Source organism: Medicago sativa, chromosome 3 (assembly GCF_051527215.1).
Source record: "Medicago sativa cultivar Bolivia chromosome 3, Bolivia_mono, whole genome shotgun sequence".
NCBI classification, from domain to species: domain Eukaryota; kingdom Viridiplantae; phylum Streptophyta; class Magnoliopsida; order Fabales; family Fabaceae; genus Medicago; species Medicago sativa.
In genome coordinates, this window is record NC_140751.1 from 64,810,362 (window position 1) to 64,829,765 (window position 19,404).

General features: G+C 32.8%; 2 protein-coding genes across 2 annotated transcripts; both read right to left on the reverse strand.

Moving 5' to 3' along the window:
* Nucleotides 1–335: 335 nt before the first annotated feature.
* Nucleotides 336–3,011, reverse strand: LOC146939180 (putative receptor protein kinase ZmPK1). Its single transcript, XM_085752954.1, has one exon. It carries the CDS (start codon nucleotides 2,997–2,999, stop codon nucleotides 618–620), a length of 2,382 nt encoding a protein of 793 aa, XP_085609080.1. The 5' UTR covers nucleotides 3,000–3,011; the 3' UTR covers nucleotides 336–617.
* A 3,914-nt stretch (nucleotides 3,012–6,925) lies between these two features.
* On the reverse strand, nucleotides 6,926–9,657 carry LOC146939181 (putative receptor protein kinase ZmPK1). Its single transcript, XM_085752955.1, has one exon. The coding sequence runs from the start codon at nucleotides 9,498–9,500 to the stop codon at nucleotides 7,068–7,070; it is 2,433 nt and encodes an 810-aa protein (XP_085609081.1). The 5' UTR covers nucleotides 9,501–9,657; the 3' UTR covers nucleotides 6,926–7,067.
* Between the last annotated feature and the right edge of the window lie 9,747 nt (nucleotides 9,658–19,404).

The window sequence follows — 19,404 nt, forward strand, 5'->3', positions numbered from 1 at the left end:
TATAGTAAATTATGTATGAATTGTGTATGTAAATCGTCATGTCTTATTCAAACCACTTCGCCCTTAAGCTTATGATTCGTGTTTGGGGGTTGTGAGCCTCTGAATAATGTTAAATAAGAATTGGCAGATAAATAAGAATTTAGAGATTTTGTCTCTCCAATTTATTTTAACCTCAAATTTACTTTTCATGTTCATTTTTATATGAGTGTATACAAATTTAAATCAGGTTACATTCAATCCATTTTTGACTAAAAATCAATTTTACAAAACAATTTTATTTTATTTTTACATTAGAACCGATCATTTCCTTAATTATTAAACTAAGTTAACTCTAGAGAGGAAAAAAAAAAGTAATATCCTAATCATAAGTTCTTAAATCACATAACATCTAGAAAATAATTGAAACACAAGAAGTGAAACAGTTGAATAATACCCCCTCCGGTCTCAAATGTAAGAAACTTTTCACTTTTTAGATTCATTCAATAAATAATGTATGTGGTCTTTATTATAGACCACATACATCATTTATTGAATGAACCAAAAAAGTGAAAAGTTTCTTACATTTAAGACCGGAGGTAGTAGTAAACATGAGAGATAGTTATTCATATTGCAAGCCATTAATAGTTATGTTGATGACTTAGGAGCCTCTCAACAACTTGACTCATGGTAGGTCTAACATCTTTATCTTCCTGTACACAATCCAAAGCAACATTTGCCAATGTCTCCATTTTCTTTACATCATAATTTGATCCCAATTTAGGGTCAACAATTTGTTCCACCCAACAAGCAACTTCTAATTCTTTTCTCCTTTTTTCCCTAACCCATGTTACCAACCTTTCATGACATAACTCTTCTTTATCTTTGATTTGAATACCGGTTGTTGGACTCTTTCCGGTAATCATCTCCAACACCACAACTCCATAGCTATAAACATCCACTTTAGAAGTGATTTGCATATTGAAAACCCATTCAGGTGCCATGTAACCTCTTGTCCCTCGAATCCTCGAGAAATTTGAATTATCATGCTCATTCCTGTTCAATAGCTTAGACAAACCAAAGTCTGCAACCTTAGGTCGATAATCAGAGTCAAGAAGTATGTTTTGTGGTTTAATATCACAATGCAAAATCCACTCCAAACACTCTTCATGTAAATAAGCAAGACATTTTGCAGTTCCTATAGCAATGTGATACCTTTTACTCCAATCAAGTTCATTTGATGAAAGATTATCGGCTAAAGTACCTTTTTCCATGTACTCGTAAACCAACAATCTATGTTTTCCCTCGGCACAATAACCCCACATACCAATCAAATTCATGTGATTAAGCCTTCCAATGATGCTAACTTCAGCAAGAAACTCACTATCTCCTTGGTTTGTGTCATGCAAATGCTTTATCGCAGCAACTCGATCATCAGATAAAATACCTTTATACACGGTTCCTCCAGCTCCCCTTCCAATCTCTTGGCTAAAACCTGCTGTAGCTTGTTTTAATTCCGAATAACTGAATTTTCTAAACCCGGTTGCTGATGCTAGAACATACCCATGATTATCAACACTAGATTGCTTCCTATTCTTGAATAAGATACACCCTACTAGAAAGAAGCATAAGACCTCAATTCCGCCCAAGCCACTTGCAAACATAAGCATGAACTTCACTAATCCATTTTCTTTTTCACTGACGTATAATCTTTGTAGTTGTTTTACTCCATTATTTCTCGAACAAACCAAGTTATCATACTCGGGGGAGAAAACAATATTGTTTTTTGGCAATTTCAAAAAGAGCGAACCTCTGAACTTTGTCGAATGAAGGCCGTTTAGTAACTGCGTCTTTGGATAACAATTATGCACACCCTTGTTCTTGACATAGCGAAATTGAAAGGCTATGCATTCACACAATCGTAAGCACAAATGCTCACATTGTTTATAGGTGTAATTTTTATGGAATCCATAGTCATAGCTGTTAAACTCAACACGGGGTAAGAATTTGAAGCGATATTCTGTCTTCTTATTGCATGAAAATTGGAAGCTTGGTTTGCACCCTTGAGACCAATCTTGGTTATTAATTATGCTATAACCGGGAAGACACGAACATTTTCTACCATTTATTGGACCATAACTGCAAGTGCTGTTCGGTCCACAAATTCCATGTATTTGACAAGGTTGTTGGACGAATTGCCCTGACACTAACCACTTCTCTTGCCCTTGTTTTCGGCTATAAACACGAACATTGCCATCAAAATCAAGCGTAAGTCTTCGTTGTAGCACTGTTCCATAATCACTTGTTATGAAAGTGAAATTATCTGAAGAACTGAAGTTTCCCAAACGATTTAATGTTGCTACCCTGTTATGATTGTACATGGATCTAGAATCTTGCCAATCAAGAAGCAAAGGATCTGGCCAATAAACGCTTGAATCTCCAGGGCCATCATAGAGAAGACGGAGAAGATTATCGTTGTCAAAAAAAAGCTTGTAGCAGCTAGAGGAATAGTTGGTATCACTTTTGGACGAAACAAGGTTCATATACCTTGTGAAATTTTGATCGGGGAGGAGGGTATCTGTTGGAAAATCAAAACTTTGCCACAAAATAGAACCATTTGTTTTGTACTCTCTGAGAATGAGATTTCCCGTATCGTACAAAAACAACTTAAGTTTTTTGGATGAGTATGTGTTTGTGGACCAAACATTGAACTGTCCTGCGTCGGTTAAAATGAGGTTGCCGGTATTAAGAAGGGAAAGTGTTGAGCGTTTTCCGTTAACTGGTTGGTCACGATTTGCCATCCAAACAACGGTAGCATTGGTGAGGTTTTTGTGTTTTTGAGTGAACCATATGGCGAATGAATAAGCATTCTCACCTACGGGATAAAAGCCCGCGGTGAATGTGCCTTTGGGTGAGACTATAACGTCTTCTTCATGTTTCTCCACTGATAGGGAAAATGATGATGAATGTTGAAAATGCAAGAGAAAGATGAGAAGTGTGAAGAAGAATGATGAATGAATCATGATATGTTATTGCTGGATAATTTTCTTATTGTTTGTCATCATATATATAAACATAGTATGATAATGAAAGAAGTACATAAAGGGAAATTTCCATGACTTTACTTTTAGCTCCTTCTCCCAATCCCCACGGCTTGACCATAATTTGTATTGACCTTGGGTCACCCAATCTTTTACATTGATTGGTCGGAAATAATTGAAAGTGTTTGGATCTTGTTAAATACATGTCCTTGAACACTTTTTTTTAAAAGATTTTATATTAAGAAACTATTGTTAAAAGTCTCACATCGGATAAAATATGATATGAACATGAGTTTATAAGCGATGATAATCCTCACCTCACAAACCGATTGTGTTAAGTCCAACCATGATTTCTAAGAATTAATTTTTTTAAAAAAAAAAATCAAATATTACAACTTTCATTAAATACACAATTTTTTTTATTAAAATGTATCTTTTGAGGTTTTCAAACAATCCTATGGAAGCACTCGTTAACATTTCACAAACTGGTTTTCATTATTAGTATGCTTGTTCCATTTAAAAAGAATAAAAAATATTGATATGGATTGTTTCTGAAAAAAAAATCTAAATTGAATGAAATGAAGAAGTTGTTTTAGGTTAATATTCCATCAAAGTCTCGGATATAACTAAAGTTTTTTGAGGGGGGATATTTTGACTCCAAGAGTAAGTATAATAACTTACTCCAAATCTTGACCTTTAATTGCAATTTTGATTAATGGCTTAGATTAATTGATATGGTAGACTTTAATTTTATTTTCTATTGTAGTCAACACTTATCACTACAAAATAACAAAACAATAAATGTCATTCAATTGATTATTTTTTTTTCTTCTCCCATTGCCTTTTAGTTTTCACCTTAAAAGAATTTTTGAGGGTTAGTGGTAAAATAATCATCAAAGTTTTTTATTTGACCACAAATTTTATTTTCTTCTCCCTTTATTTATTTTTTATTGTAAAAAAAATGCATATATTTTTTTTAAAGAAAACAATAGTAAAATTAAAAAAATTGTATATTTATTCTTCTCCCATTACTATATTTTATACCACATATTTTATTTGGTTTCTTTAATATAATCTTGAGCTTTTCTTATATTTTTTGTAAACACACATTTTTGTACTAATCTGTCACGGAAAAAAAACGATAGAGGAAGTAACCATGGTCTTTTCTTATATCCAATTTACAATAATTGCATAAAAAATAAAGAAATTGGTTTATTTTTTTTATATAAATAACGACAAATTAAAATAACCATCTCCATTTTAATTAGTTTTTGTTGGCAAGAACATACATAGATGATGATGTTATTTGAGAAAGAGCTCATTATTGTAAACAAAGTGTATACATAGAAAAAACATACATGTAAAAAAAGCAGGTTTGTAACGACAAATTAAAATGCATATTTTACCATTAACCATCAAAAACTTTTTTCACGTGAAAACAAAAAAAAAACAATGGGAGAAGAAAAATAAAATCAATCAATTAAATAACATTTATTGTTTTGTTATTTAGTAGTGATAAGTGCTGACTACAATAGAAAATGAAATTAAAGTCTACCATATCAATTAATCTAAGCCATTAATTAAAATTGCAATTAAAGGTCAAGATTTGGAGTAAGTTATTACACTTACTCTTGGAGTCAAAATATCCCCTTCAAGATTTTTTATTTCAAATTGATTGAATTAGTGATGTGTAATATAGTTCATATGTATAATGTGTTGGCCGATATGACGCCAACAAGAGGAAGCTAGGGGTGAATAGTTTTTTCGGATTGAAACATTTGCAAAAGCGTGGTTTTGACTATCCCCTTTTAAAACATATGATTATTTGAAATTGCGCACACAATACAAATTATAAGAGAGAGATATAATGTGAAAACAACAATTCAATATGAATTTGTCAAAAAAACAAAACAATTCAATATGAATTAGATGATATTCAACTATGAATTGTAGAGTAATCAATCAAAGGTTAATACTCTTTACAATGCACAAAACTTATGACTGTGTCAAACCAAGTTTAATTAATGATAAACAAAAAATCACTACACACGAGATTAACAACTTTGATATATGAAAAGGATTATTGACATGATATTTCAAAATGAATGTCGCTTTCAGTTTCCAATGCAATAATAACTTTTTCTTTTCAATTGTACCCTCCAATTAATACTTTGCACACTACTTCCAAAATATTACTTTTAAAACTAACCAATAGTTAATAAGGATAATTTGGTAAAATAACCGTTCTCTTTCTTTTAATCATTGCATTTCTTAATATGTGTGTAAACACCTAAAACGACACTCATTTTGAAACGGAGGGAGTATAAAATTAACTATATTTTTTAATCCGTACAAAATGGAAGAAAAGACTTGTAATTTGTAAAAGGTGGATTAGTATTTAATATGACTATCACAAATATTTAACATATTCCCTCAAATATATATTTAACCTATTTATTTTTAAGGGAAATGCTAACCGGTGCCTCTGGGGGCACTGGTTAAGGATACTAAAAAGGTAAATCATATAATATTTATTGCATTGAAAATTGTGTAATTAAGTCATAAAATGTCACAATAGTTTCATTTTATGGTAATAATTCCATTTTTTAGTATGCTTAACCAGTGCTCCGGGCACCGATTAACATGACCCTATTTGTAATAATTAATATTTATGTTTAATTTTTAAATATGTGATTATAATATTTAAAGTGGTTGTAAGAGACATAAAAGAAGTGGTTAGCGTTATTTTAGTTTATTCTTTGTTCTTGATTTCAATATTTCATAAAATGGAAGTTGTTTATGTAACAAACAAAAAATGGGATCAGTGCCGGGTTTGTTTTTTTCCATGGGACCAAAACAATTCTCATTTAAGAATTATATCAAAGTTACAAACAAACAAAAACTAAAGTCATAACTAATCTTAATGGAATCTTTACATAAAAAATTGAAGATAAAAAAAGTGGTCCAATTACAACTGTCAAATTAATAATTGAAGTGTTGCTATCTACCACTATCCCTTTCTCTCTTACTGAATCTTCGCTTTGAATTTAAACTTTGAGCATCATCAATACCAGAAGTTGAAGTACTTGATGCAACATCTATAAGTAAATCTAAGTATTATATTTCTAGTTGTTCATGTTGGACTTTTATTTTGGCATTCAATCATGCAAAGCATATAAAAGGAATTTCTTCAGCACAATTAAAATGTCTTCAGGTTTATGCAACGTGGTTTGGAATGCACTTCAAGATTTGGAAGCTGAAGAAATCAATTCTTTAAAAACTTTGTCAAACTATCCAGTTCATTTAATAATATTTGGTGATTGCAAACTTGACTATAGTACTTGAATTGGCTAGATTCTAAGGCACCAATGTTAGTGTTGTACATTTCTCTAGTGTCTAATTCCCAAATGAATGAAATTGTTCAAGCATTAAACACTAGTGGAATTCAACTATATATTGAAGCTGTTTTTCCTAGTGTTCCAATGCTTACATTTCCTTTATTCTTGGTCAGAGTTAGAAGTGAGGTATTGATCACACAAGAACAAATATTGGAAGTTATAACTTATATGGAAGTTTATGGATCATGGAAGTGGATCCTCCAATATGAACTTCAATGTATTATAGAAGACATTTTGAGTTCAATGCGACGTTTTAAAAACCGAACATCAAACCAGCGAGACTTGTATGTTATGGTTAAATAAAACTGTGATCGAACCACTCAAATAACCAAATTTTAGACGACAATTTAAGGTTTAACCGACTGAACCGTCTGATTTGGTTTTAAATAATTGTTTCGAGGTCATTGGACACACAGGACTTGTTTGTTCGTGACAAGTATACAACAGGCAGATAAAATAGGTGATATGCATATTAATTTCTTTGATTTGATTGAGCTCAAAACAGGAAAATAAGCAACAGAAATGTGAAAACTATGATCACATTATAAACACTAAATTATTTAATTTTACCTCCAAAATTGTAATAACATCCTCCTTGAATCAAATTACATGTAGAAAACAATGGAAACAGAAATATTAAATGTGCAGACCATCAATAATTTTGCTCATCCCTTAATAGCCTCTCAACAACTTGACTCATGGTGGGTCTAACATCTTTATCTTCTTGCACACAATCCAAAGCAACATTTGCCAAAGTTTCCATCTTCTTTACATCATAATTTGATCCCAATTTAGGGTCAACAATTTGTTCAACCCAACAACCAACTTCTAATCCTTTTCTTCTTTTCTCCCTAACCCATGTTACCAACCTCTCATGACACAACTCTTCTTTATCTTTGATTTGGATACCGGTTGTTGGACTCTTTCCGGTAATCATCTCCAACACCACAACTCCGTAGCTATAAACATCCACTTTTGAAGTGATTTGCATGTTGAAAACCCATTCAGGTGCCATGTAACCTCTTGTCCCTCGAATCCTCGAGAAATTTGAATTATCAAGGTCATCCCTGTTCAATAGCTTGGACAAACCAAAATCCGCTACCTTAGGTTGGTAATCGGAATCAACAAGTATGTTTTGCGGCTTTATATCGCAATGCAAAATCCACTCCAGACATTCTTCGTGTAAATACGCAAGACCCTTTGCAGTTCCCATAGCAATGTTATACCTTTTACCCCAATCAAGTTCATTCGATGAGAGATTATCAGCTAAAGTACCCTTTTCCATGTACTCATAAACCAACAATCTGTGTTTTCCCTCTACACAATAACCCCACATTCCTATCAAATTCATGTGGTTAAGCCTTCCAATGATGCTAACTTCAGCAAGAAACTCACTTTCACTCTCACCTTCATTTGCTTCATGCAGACGCTTTATCGCAGCAACTCGATTATCAGATAAAACACCCTTATACACAGTTCCTCCGGCACCTCTTCCGATCTCTTGACTAAAACCTTTTGTAGCTTGTTTCAATTCAGAGTAACTGAATTTCCTAAACCCTGTTGCTGCTAGAACATAATCATGATTCTCATCTGAATTTTTGCTGCTCCTAAACAAGAAAAACCAAACCATAAAAAATCCCAAAAGTTCAACTCCTCCTAAATCTCCAGCAAACCAAAGCATGAACTTCAATGAACCATTTTCTTTCTTTTTGATGTATTCTCTGTCAAGCTTTACCACTCCATTCCTCTCACAAACCATTCCACTGCTATTTTGTTGAATCCTAATCTCATCAACAAAACCACCACTTTTCGGCAATTTCAAGTAGAACGATCCAAGAAAACTCTGCGAACGATGACCATTAAGTAACTGAATTTTCGGATAACACCAATAAACACCACCATATTCAGCTGTAAAAGTATACTGAAATCCTGCACAATCACACAATTGTGCACACAAAGTCTCACATTCTTTGTAAGTTTTATTCGTATAAAACCCGTAATCATATCCATAAAAATCAACATGAGACAAAGCCAAAAAACTTAACTCATCATGAGTCTTGTTACTACAAGAAAGTTCAAAATTTGGTCTACAACCTTGAGAACTATCTTGATCATTAATCCAAACATAACCAGGTAGACAAGAACACTTTCTACCAGTCAAAGGATCATTACTACAAGTACTATTAGGCCCACAAATCCCATGAATAAAACAAGGTTGTTGACGAAATTGACCCGAAACAAACCAACCCTGTTCCTCATCTTTTCTACTATAAATGCGAACATTACCATCATGATCAAGTGTAAGTCTACGTTGCAAAAAAGTTCCATAATCAGCAGTATTAAAAACAAAATCATCAGATGAACTAAAACTACCAAATGAATCCAACGACGCGATTCTACTACTATTGTAAGTACTTCTTGTACCACTACCGGCAGCACCATTGCTTGTAGTCCAAGGATCCGGCCAATAAATGCTAGAAACTCTCGGTCCTTGGTATAAAAGACGAAGAACGTTATCATTGTCAAAAAATAGTTTGTAGAAGCCAGACGAATAGTTCGTCTGACTTCTTGATGAAACGAGGTTCGTGAACCTCGTTAGGGTTTGGTCTGGTAAAAGTGTATCTGTTGGGAAGTCAAAACTTTGCCATAGAATGTTTCTTTTTCTTGAACCGTTTGTATTTTGTTCTTGAAGAACAAGGTTACCTGTTTCATGTAGGATTAATTCAAGTGGTTTTGTTGAGGTGGTGTCTGTGGACCAAACAATGGATTGAGCTGCGTCTGTTAAGACGAGGTTTCCGGTTTTGAGAAGGGAAAGTGTTGAGCGTTTTCCGTTAACTGGTTGGTCACGATTTGCCATCCAAACAATGGTGGTATTGTTGAGGTTTTTATGTTTTTGTGTGAACCATATGGCAAAGGAATAAGCATTTTGTCCAACAGGGTAGAAACCTGCCGTGAATGTTTTTTTGGGAGAGAGTATGATGTTTTGTTTAGGGTTTTCTACTGAGAGGGTGAAGGATGAGGTGTGTTGAAAATGGAAGAGAAAGATGAAAAGAGTTATGAAGATTTGTGATGGTGAAGGGAGCATTATTGGAATCTTGGGTGGTGTGATGAGGGAAGAAGATTAGTGCTTAATATTGAATTGTTTTGGTGGTGTAGTTTTATGGATAAAGAAGAAAAAATAAATAGTGTGGTCCTAAAAGGACATTGAGTGTTTGAATCATTTGTACTTGTAGTATTTGATGGTTGGTGGGTATAGATAATTCATGTGTGTGAATGCAATAATTCAAAAAGAGCTTTCAAAATTTACAACCGCTTTTGGTGCACCCTGTGCTACATCTTAATCATGTTAAAGAAATATGGTTAATTCAATTAAATAGATATTTATTCAATCAACCATGAAAATTGTGATATCCACATAAATCACTGTAAAAAAAAACCAGAGATGATATGCATACAAGTCACTGCACGAAACAAGCAGAGATCGGTAAGACAGAAACTACAAAGCAAAGAGTGTCGTATATGAGGAGAACACTTAAAAAAATGCATACAAGTTTAATTATGAATTGGATTTATAGTTTATTCAACTAAATTGATTTTAGTTTTTGGCATTATTAACTGAATATTACATGCATGTGATTGAAAAAGAAAATGTCTATGAAACATTGGAAAAACTCTCCTTTAAGATGAGAAATATACTTCTTCGTTTCAATTGTGTGAATTTTTCACACATTTTTTAGCTAGATACAAATCATAATAGATGAAAAAACTCTTCCATATTTAACATTGATGTATTAACAAAACTGAATTTGAACCTTAAACTCTTTAATTAGATTGAAAGAGATTTCCATAATTTAAAACTTAACCCCTACATATTGAAAAGTCCTTGTAAGTAAAGTGAACTATATTCACAAAACAAACTGAATGAGATAATTTTACCGTCTTATTCAAATTGAATGAGATAATTTTACCGTCTTATTCAAATGTTACTGAGTATTTGGTACTCCCTCCGTCCCATATTACTTGACCTAGTTGACTCTGTCACGTATGCCAATGCACAATTTTAAACTTAAATTTCTTTAATAACCTAGTAGAAAAAATTACGAAAATTGGATATTTTGAAAATATTAATCGAGACGAATCTAACAACATCTTATATGCTATATTTTGTTTTTATATATTAGTAGAAAAATAGAGTCAAAGCATGGTACATGAATAGTGCAAATATTCTAAATAGGTCAAGTAATATGGGACGGAGGGAGTACGTAATAACATGTCTGAATGCAATAAATTCAAAAAGAAAGAAAAAAAATGAAAGATTACTGAAAATTGAAGAATCAATTATAATGTCTACACGTGTTTACACGTGTACTGTATTCACTATATATCATTTAAAAATTAATATATTAATTAAATAATAATACTACTAGTTGTAATAAAATAATTGTAACATGCATTTCTTATGTTTTCTTTTGTTACAAGACTTTGATTATATTTGTATGGTCAATGGCAACAGTGTGTACACCCTCCGGTCATAAATATAAGCAAAAATTTACTTTTTAGGTTCAATTAATAAATGATGTATGTGGACTATTAAATAGACTACATACATCATTTATTGAATGAATCTAAAAAGTAAATTTTTGCTTATATTTGTGACCGGAGGGTGTAGATTAGAAGTATTCTCGTTCCCGCCGTTGATATTGTTCATGTGTCAATGTCTGCTGGTCAATTTTCAACGATTTGGCGCTATCTTCTACACTACCTAACCTACATCGAACCTCGTGCCATTATTAGATTCCCATTACAAAAGAGTTTCAATTTTTAGAAATGATATCTTTACAACATTTTTTAACTACTTTTGTGACAATTTTTTCTCTCATACTCATATTATGTTTTTATTTTCTCTTCTATTATTTTGATTTCCGTGTTGATATCTACTTTTCTTTGTAAATTTATAGTTATCCCAAAAATTGTCATACAAATAGTTGTTCAAATAACACAGCTCTTCAATTTTTCCTAAAAAGAGAAAATTTAGGTGTCCTACGTAGCCATTTTTTCCTATGCACCTCCTTCCCTTCTTTGAAACTATCAAGTTGACTTTTTATTGACGTTATCATGTTGACTTTTAAATAATGGGGTCTAACGAACGAATTAGATTGTGTGAAAATAAGAAAGAGAAAGATGTGAGAAAGAGTATTTATGAGAAGAGAGAAAAAGATGAGAAGGAAGTAATATAGTACTCCCTCCGTCCCGGAATAACTGATCCATTTTCTTAAAAAAAGTGTCCCAAAATAACTGACTCATTTCAATTTTCAATACAACTTTCATCATTCCCAATACAATATAACACTAAATAATACTACTTTTATCATTCCCAATACAATATATTCCACTTTCCTCTTTATTTATACATTTTTCTTAATATGTGTGAAAAACAAAATTGTGTCAATTAAATTGGGACGGAGGTAGTAATATAGTTCACTTTACTTACAAGGACTTTTCAATATGAGAAGAGAGAAAAGTAATATATGAGAAGAGAGAAAAGTCCTTTTAAAATGAATGATATGGTTGTGAGAAGGAAGTATGAAGAGAGAAAGAGGTGGAAAACACTGAAAAAAGAGAGGTATATGTGAAATGTAAGAGGTTTGAGTGGCCGGGGTTTGAATCTCAGACCTTCCATATATTATGCATTGTCAATACCAACTGAGCTAAACTCACGATGACGTTTGACATATTATTTAGTACAATAGAGAAATGAGAGAAATAGAAGAAAATTAAGTGTTTTTCTTTTTTAAAAAGACAAACATTCTTAGACTAAAAAAATTTAATATACAACATTATTTTGTCATATTTTAATTTAATTAATTGTAGTAGTTTAATCCTATTAACTATTAATTTTATATTATTAGATTTTCACACAAATTTAATTAATTACTGAATTGATAAACCAATTTTATTAATTTTGTAACAATTAGATTTGGTTATCTCGTAAAAAAATCAAGGCTTAATAGGTCATTTAGTCCTTTAATTAATTTCAAGTTTTCATTTTCGTCCCATAATTAATAAAACTCATGTTTTGCTCCCTTAATTTGCCCTCCGTCTGTCAAAGAAATCCCTTCTGTTAAAAAAAAAAACAAGCTTCCATTAGTTTTTGCCATCTTCATCTCCTTCTTTCATCTTCTTCCTCATCTTCATACCATCTTCATCTTCATCATCAATATTCATAAAAAATCCAGAAGAAAAAAAAACCAAACAACAACAACATCCAAATCACTCAACTTCTTCAAAAACACATTCAAACTCATCAACCCATAAAAAAAAATAGATTTTTTTCTTATGAATTAAAGAATTCAGAAAGAGGCAAACAACAACATAAATCTACACAACTCTGCACAAATCAATTACACAACAACATCATCATCATCATCAATTCTGCACAAATTAATACAATAGAAACATAAAAAAAGGATTAAAAGTTTAAAACCAATCTGCAAAATCAAACGTAAAATTTTGTTACATCTGTGTATGAGATCTGATATGCCAATATCAGTGACACAAATACTCCCTCCGGTCACTATTATAAGCAAAAGTTTACTTTTTAGATTCATTCAATAAATGATGTATGTAGTCTATATATAGATCACATATATCATTTATTGAATGAACCTAAAAAGTAAACTTTTGCTTATAATAGTGACCGGAGGGAATACATCCTTTAATATTCAGATGACACAATGAAACACATAATTTGGAGATGTAATGGAGACTCAAATCTATCATGGATAATATGAAGAAATTGTGATTGTCAGCAAAGAAAAATATATAAAAGACAAAACAAAAATATTCAGATTAAACATGATTTCTTTCACCATGAAAACAATCACTGACATCAGTTCTGCCCTCCAAGGTGAGTTTCGTGACATAAGAAATTTGAGGTCTAGATTCATGAATGACATGGTTTCCACTGCTTTATATTTAAGAATAGAAGGTCGTGAACCACTTTTTCGGCGCGGTGGTTGCCTCCAAAGTTGCTTAGATTTCGAAATAAACATAGGACTTTTGTTGCAAACATTACAAGGGAGGAGATAATGATTTTAGTTTTTCCAATGGAAGCACATGGTGGCCGGCAAACATGAGAAAAAGTGGTGGTTTGGAGTTTTCAACATCTCCAATCTGAGAAATAAAATAGTGGGTTCTGTAGAGGATAGATAAAGGAATTCAATGGTGGTGGTAGAATTGTGAAAGAGATCGAACAGAGAAGCTACGATTGCTGAAAGTTGGTGGTGGTGGTGGTTTGGGGACGAAGAAGAGGAAGCGTGTTGTGTTATTGTGTTGTTCCAGAAAGAGAGATGAAATAAAGTTAGATGTGGTTGGTTCACCGTAAGATACAATAGACATGCATGATGTAACGGTTCTCTTTTAATAAACAAGATCAAACGGTTCATATTAAAATAATTAATAAAATCTATGGTGGACCACTTTTAAGGTTGGTTCATGAACCGTCATAATATTCCTAAAGGCTTAAAGACCCTTTCAACACTTCGCCTTGTTCCAAGTGTAACACCCCGTTCTCCCAACAACGTAATATTAATTATTATAATCAGAGTAAACCATACAACGGAGTGTCACACTGCTAATCAAAATTTCATAAATAGAAAATAGCTATTTATTTAAATCAACATTTAAAATATCTCCAAAACTGCAGCGGAATAATTCTTTAGGAAATACAATTTCAACCAAATCCAACATAAAGGAAAATCTTGGCACAAAGGCCTCAACGTAATCAACATTATTTTCAACAACGATAAACTCCATTATTAAGTCTTTTCCCAAAAATATGATACATAAAAGAAATGAAGAAAACGAAAACATTCACGACGAATCCCCATCCTAATATGTATCAGAGCCCTAGACACTTGAGCCAACCAACCTACAAGCCATCATTACCTGCAAGTTACCCATACGAAGGGCAATATTTTCAAGCAGAAGGGGTGAGAAACTTATCCAATAATAATAATATATAATTCATCAAATTAATGAAAGCAACAACATATCACAACATACATCATTAATAATGTATATAAAAAATACATATAGCAACAACATAATCATTTTCCGCAACAAAGAGCAGCAACAACAACAACTTCATTATCAACAACTACACCGACAACTCGACAATGCGACAATGACAACAACAACTTGACAATGCGACAACGACAACAACTAATGCATCATGCAGGTGGTACCAATCTACGCGCGTTGAATGCTAAGCATTCCAGGGCATAAGCCCCCAACAATTTGGATGGTTAAAGCATCTCAGGGCATAAGCCCCCAACAGGTGAATGATAAACATTCCAGGGCATAAGCCCCCAACGGGTTGAATGATGAACATTTCAGGGCATAAGCCCCCAACAGATGTGAGTATGCAAATGGACTCAACTTGTGTATATCAACATACAACTTCAACAGCGACTACAACAACAACATATGTGCCTAAAACAATTATGACACACTTCCCAACTTTGACATCAGATGATACAACGACATCAACAACGGAAATCAACAACATAGCATATATATAAATCAATTACATTCATCTCAAAGTCTAAAACATCCCCCAAAAGCAATTAAGTTTTGATCAATAGAACATAAGTCAAATATCCATAAAACACCTCAACTAAATCCCTAACACTTAAGTTTGAAGTTGGGAAACCAACCATAAGTTTTTGGACTAACTTGGGATTAGTTATTCTAAGTTTTCTTAAAATTTTCTGAAGACCCACCTAAACTATTTTTATCATAACTCAAAATCTACAAATCTTTTCCACTCCAAACCAAGGCCATTATAAAGCTAACTTAATTATCTACAACTTTCATGTTTACATCAAAAGCCAATTCAAAACAGAAATGGGTGAAAAAGCACAAAAAACGCAGAAATCGAAGTTCTGTCAGCACGAAGAAACAGAACGTTGGCACGGCCCGTGCCATGCACGGCACGGCCGTGCTCGATTGACAGCACAACTTTTTCTTTGTTTTTTTCCGTTTTCACCATTTTGCGCATAAAATTCAAACCGTTAAGCAGATTTCAGTGCCGTTTTCGCCTACACGTTCCTGACATTTCCCTCTATCATAATCTACAGAAACATTCAATTTTCCACCACTCAAAAAAATCGATTTCCCAAACCTCACATAATCACTTGTCTGTAGAACATTCAGACACCGACGTTTCAATCGAAAATCCCAATTTTCAATCCCTGATTACCCAAAATACGTTTCAACAGAAGTTTTCAGGTTCAATTAGGCAATATAGCAATCAAATAACATAGAAACATGCATCAACAACACAATTCATCATATTATAGCAATTAACCTAAAACTTTCTAACCCTAATACCAAAACACCACAATCATCAAAAATCAGAATTATATATATTATTAGTGAAAGGAATCCCACCCTTACCTTATCTCAGCAAATTCTACAGCAAAAACGGTTGGATTCTCTCTTCCTAGCTCTTCTCCTAGCTTTCTCTTGGTTCTTCTCCTCTTTCTCTCCAAAAACTAGTTTTTCTAATGTTTGTACGTGAAAATGTTTCTATCTCTTTTTCTTTCTTTTACTCCCAAAAAATATAACTCTTTTCTTTTCTCACTTAACTCCCTTAATTTCTATTTAATTTCTACTTAATTCCCATTAACCAAAAATAAATACTAATTCTACCTATTTCTATTTCTCCTATTATTTCCATAAATAATAAAACCACATTCATTTAAATAATACACAACTCCATGAATCATATAATAAAATAGCATCACACCATATATCACATAAAAATCATATAATATATATATTTCACATAAAATCACATATATATAACAAATAAAGTCATATAAAATATCCACCCATCTACTAAAAATAATAGAATAAAAATGGGGCGTTACACCAAGACTCGTGCTTGGGGGGCTATGGACCGTCATAATATTCCTAAAGGCTTAAAAGCCCTCTAGAAAGGCTCTAAGCCCTCTAGAATGGCTCAGACGCCCTCCGGAAGGGCTCCTGAGGCCTAGGCGCGCCCTTCTTAGGACGCCGCCTTTCTTAACTTCTAGAAACCTCTAGAAACCGCCTAAAATACACAAATATCCCTATTGTTTGGGAACCAAGCAACCGAAACCCAAGCCCATAGCAGGCTATAAATACCACCCTTGAGAGCATTCTCAAGGCATCCAATAATCAGTCTAAACCCTAGAATACGATACTTAACCCTAGTATCCCTTATTGTGCTTTTTACGAGTACAGTTCATCATAGACATTTAAGGTTAAATTTAACAATCAAAGATTTATTTGACAGACGGAGGGCAAATTAAGGGACCAAAACATGAGTTTTATTAGTTATGGGACCAAAATGAAAACTTGAAATTAATTAAGGGATCAAGTGACCTATTAAGCCAAAAATCAAATATGGTTTATATTCAATGCTTTGTTTTCAAGGGTAGAATTGAGAAAGACCAAAAATTCTAATCCCTCTCCTTGTTTCTTCACACCAACGAAGAGAAAGAGTTTTTGTTCTAGACTGTTCAAAAGAATTTACGCACGGACCAACTGTAAAAAAATTATTTAAAACCAATATATTAAATTTGAAGATAAAATATACTTTTAGTCCTATAAGTTATAATTCTTTAGGTTAGGTCCTTACAAAAAAAAAAATATTCAATTTTTTACTCAATTTTTTAAAATTATAAAAAAAAGTGTTTTTAGTCTTGAATTTAATATCTATAACAAAAAATTAAAATTAAATTAAAAAAAATCTTATGAACTTAACTTCAAAGTCGCAAGTGTTGTTGAGACTAAAATCAAAATAATTCGAAAATTAACCAATACATGAAATTAACTATGAGCAGGAACAAATGATTAAAAATGACAATAGCTATTTAAAAAAGCTGGACAAATTTTTTTTTAAGAAGCCAATTTTATCCATAAATGACTATTTATAAAATATATTAATAATGTATTTTCCAATGTACACAAGTAGGTTATGTTTAATTATGACTACTGTCTTGATAATTTCTATTGTTGCAAAAGTTTTCTCTATAATTTTTATTGAGACCAGAAGTATCAAACCAATACAAATAAATCTATCAATCATATATTAATTTTTTTTACTTTTTTAATTATGCTAATTTTCGACAATTAAACTTGTTTGAGGTAGCTCAATGTTTATTATTTAGCTGAATATAAATAGATACCAACTAATTCAAGATATTTTTTTTGGGGTAGCCAAGACTACCCTTTCAGAATGATAGGATGCCCCCTGCTCGCAGTCCAAGGTCCAACAAACAGACCTAAATCCATATTGGATCAACAACGATTTTCTTATCCTCTATCTATAAGGGGGTGTGCTCGCAACAATACAGAGCAACAATTGAAACTTATGAATCGTAATTGCCTCTTATCATTGCAATCTTTAACGCTCAACGATTACGGATTCCACGATCGGTAACCGTCGAGCAACGACTACGAAAAATCGAATTCACCGGCAACCTACAGCTCCCTATATAAGGGGACTTTAACAATCTCCCAAGATATGATTTCATTCACCATTAACCCTCTTTTCTTGCTCAAATTCTGAATTGAGCGTCAAAGTACCTGCAGATACATCACCCATTGACGTTCCAAGCACTCAAGAACAACCAAAGTATCTGCAGATACATCACCCATCGACGTTCCAAGCACTCAAGAACAACCAGCTCACCGTATCAAACGTCATTCTGCTAATCAGGTCAAATGAATTTTCATGTGGGGTCCACACATTTTAATTTGTTGTTCTTATTTCATCGCTCTATCAAACAACATTGATGTGATGCTTCTCTCTTAACACTCTCTCATCTCAGGTTCTCTCGTTTCTTACGCCTCTATAAACAAACATTCGCTAAAGGTGGAACGCATTAAACAACAACTAAAGCCTTAGATTAATTAAATTCACACATTTGATTGCACCCTCTTTTCTGGTTAAACTATGATGCATATCTCTAGAGATTTCTAGAAACCATTAGTAAGTTATTTAATCATTATTACTTATTAAGTGTTGGTGCGCACTTTTAAATCTTTCTAGAATATTATAGAAGTTCTTAGAATAAATTAATGCTAATTTTGTATTAGAAAACGCAATGTAAGTTCTAGAATCAACTATTTACTTTGTTATGACTATGTTATACCATAAATTACTTTGTTGCATTCAAACCTATATGTATTCTTGTTCTGTTAAATTCCAATGTGTTCTGATATGTTTTGCTAAGTGATATGCGGCTATATTATGCAAATCGATTCTATGAGTGTTATTGTTAATGGGAAAGGGTCTATGTGTTTAATTTGGATCCAAGTGATGTGTTGTTTGATCTCGAGCCTGCGATGACAATAAACATGTTTTGGTGTAGTCTAGGCCTACGAGGGGAGCATGACTCGTGTTACGACCCATGGTCGAACTGAGGTGTTTGTGTGCAATTGGTCATCATATTATTGTGTTTTGTGTATGTTGTGATGTTCTAAGCCTATTATTGGAGTAAATAGCCAACCCCCGAAATTGCAAGGTTCATCAAATACTCCCTTGTAGTTAACGAAACATCAATTACCCCTCTGAAATTGTCCAGCGTCTGTCAATTACCCCCCTCTGTTAATTTCCTCCATCCAACATGCTGATGTGGCCGTTAGCTGCCACGTGGCACTGCCACATGGTCAGAAAAGTCATGCCACGTCATAGGGGGGTAATTGACTATTTTTTTTTTTGTTTTCAAAATTAACATTTGTGTCATCCACTGACCTTGCAAATACCCCCCCTAAATTTAACATTTATGTGCAAATACCCCCCTGAAATTTAACATTTATGTGCAATTACCCCCCTCAAATTTAAAATTTATGTAGCAAATTGCGAAACCAGATTTTCGGCACAACACAGCAACGGTACCTTAACTTTCACAATTTAATTAAAATACCAAACAATA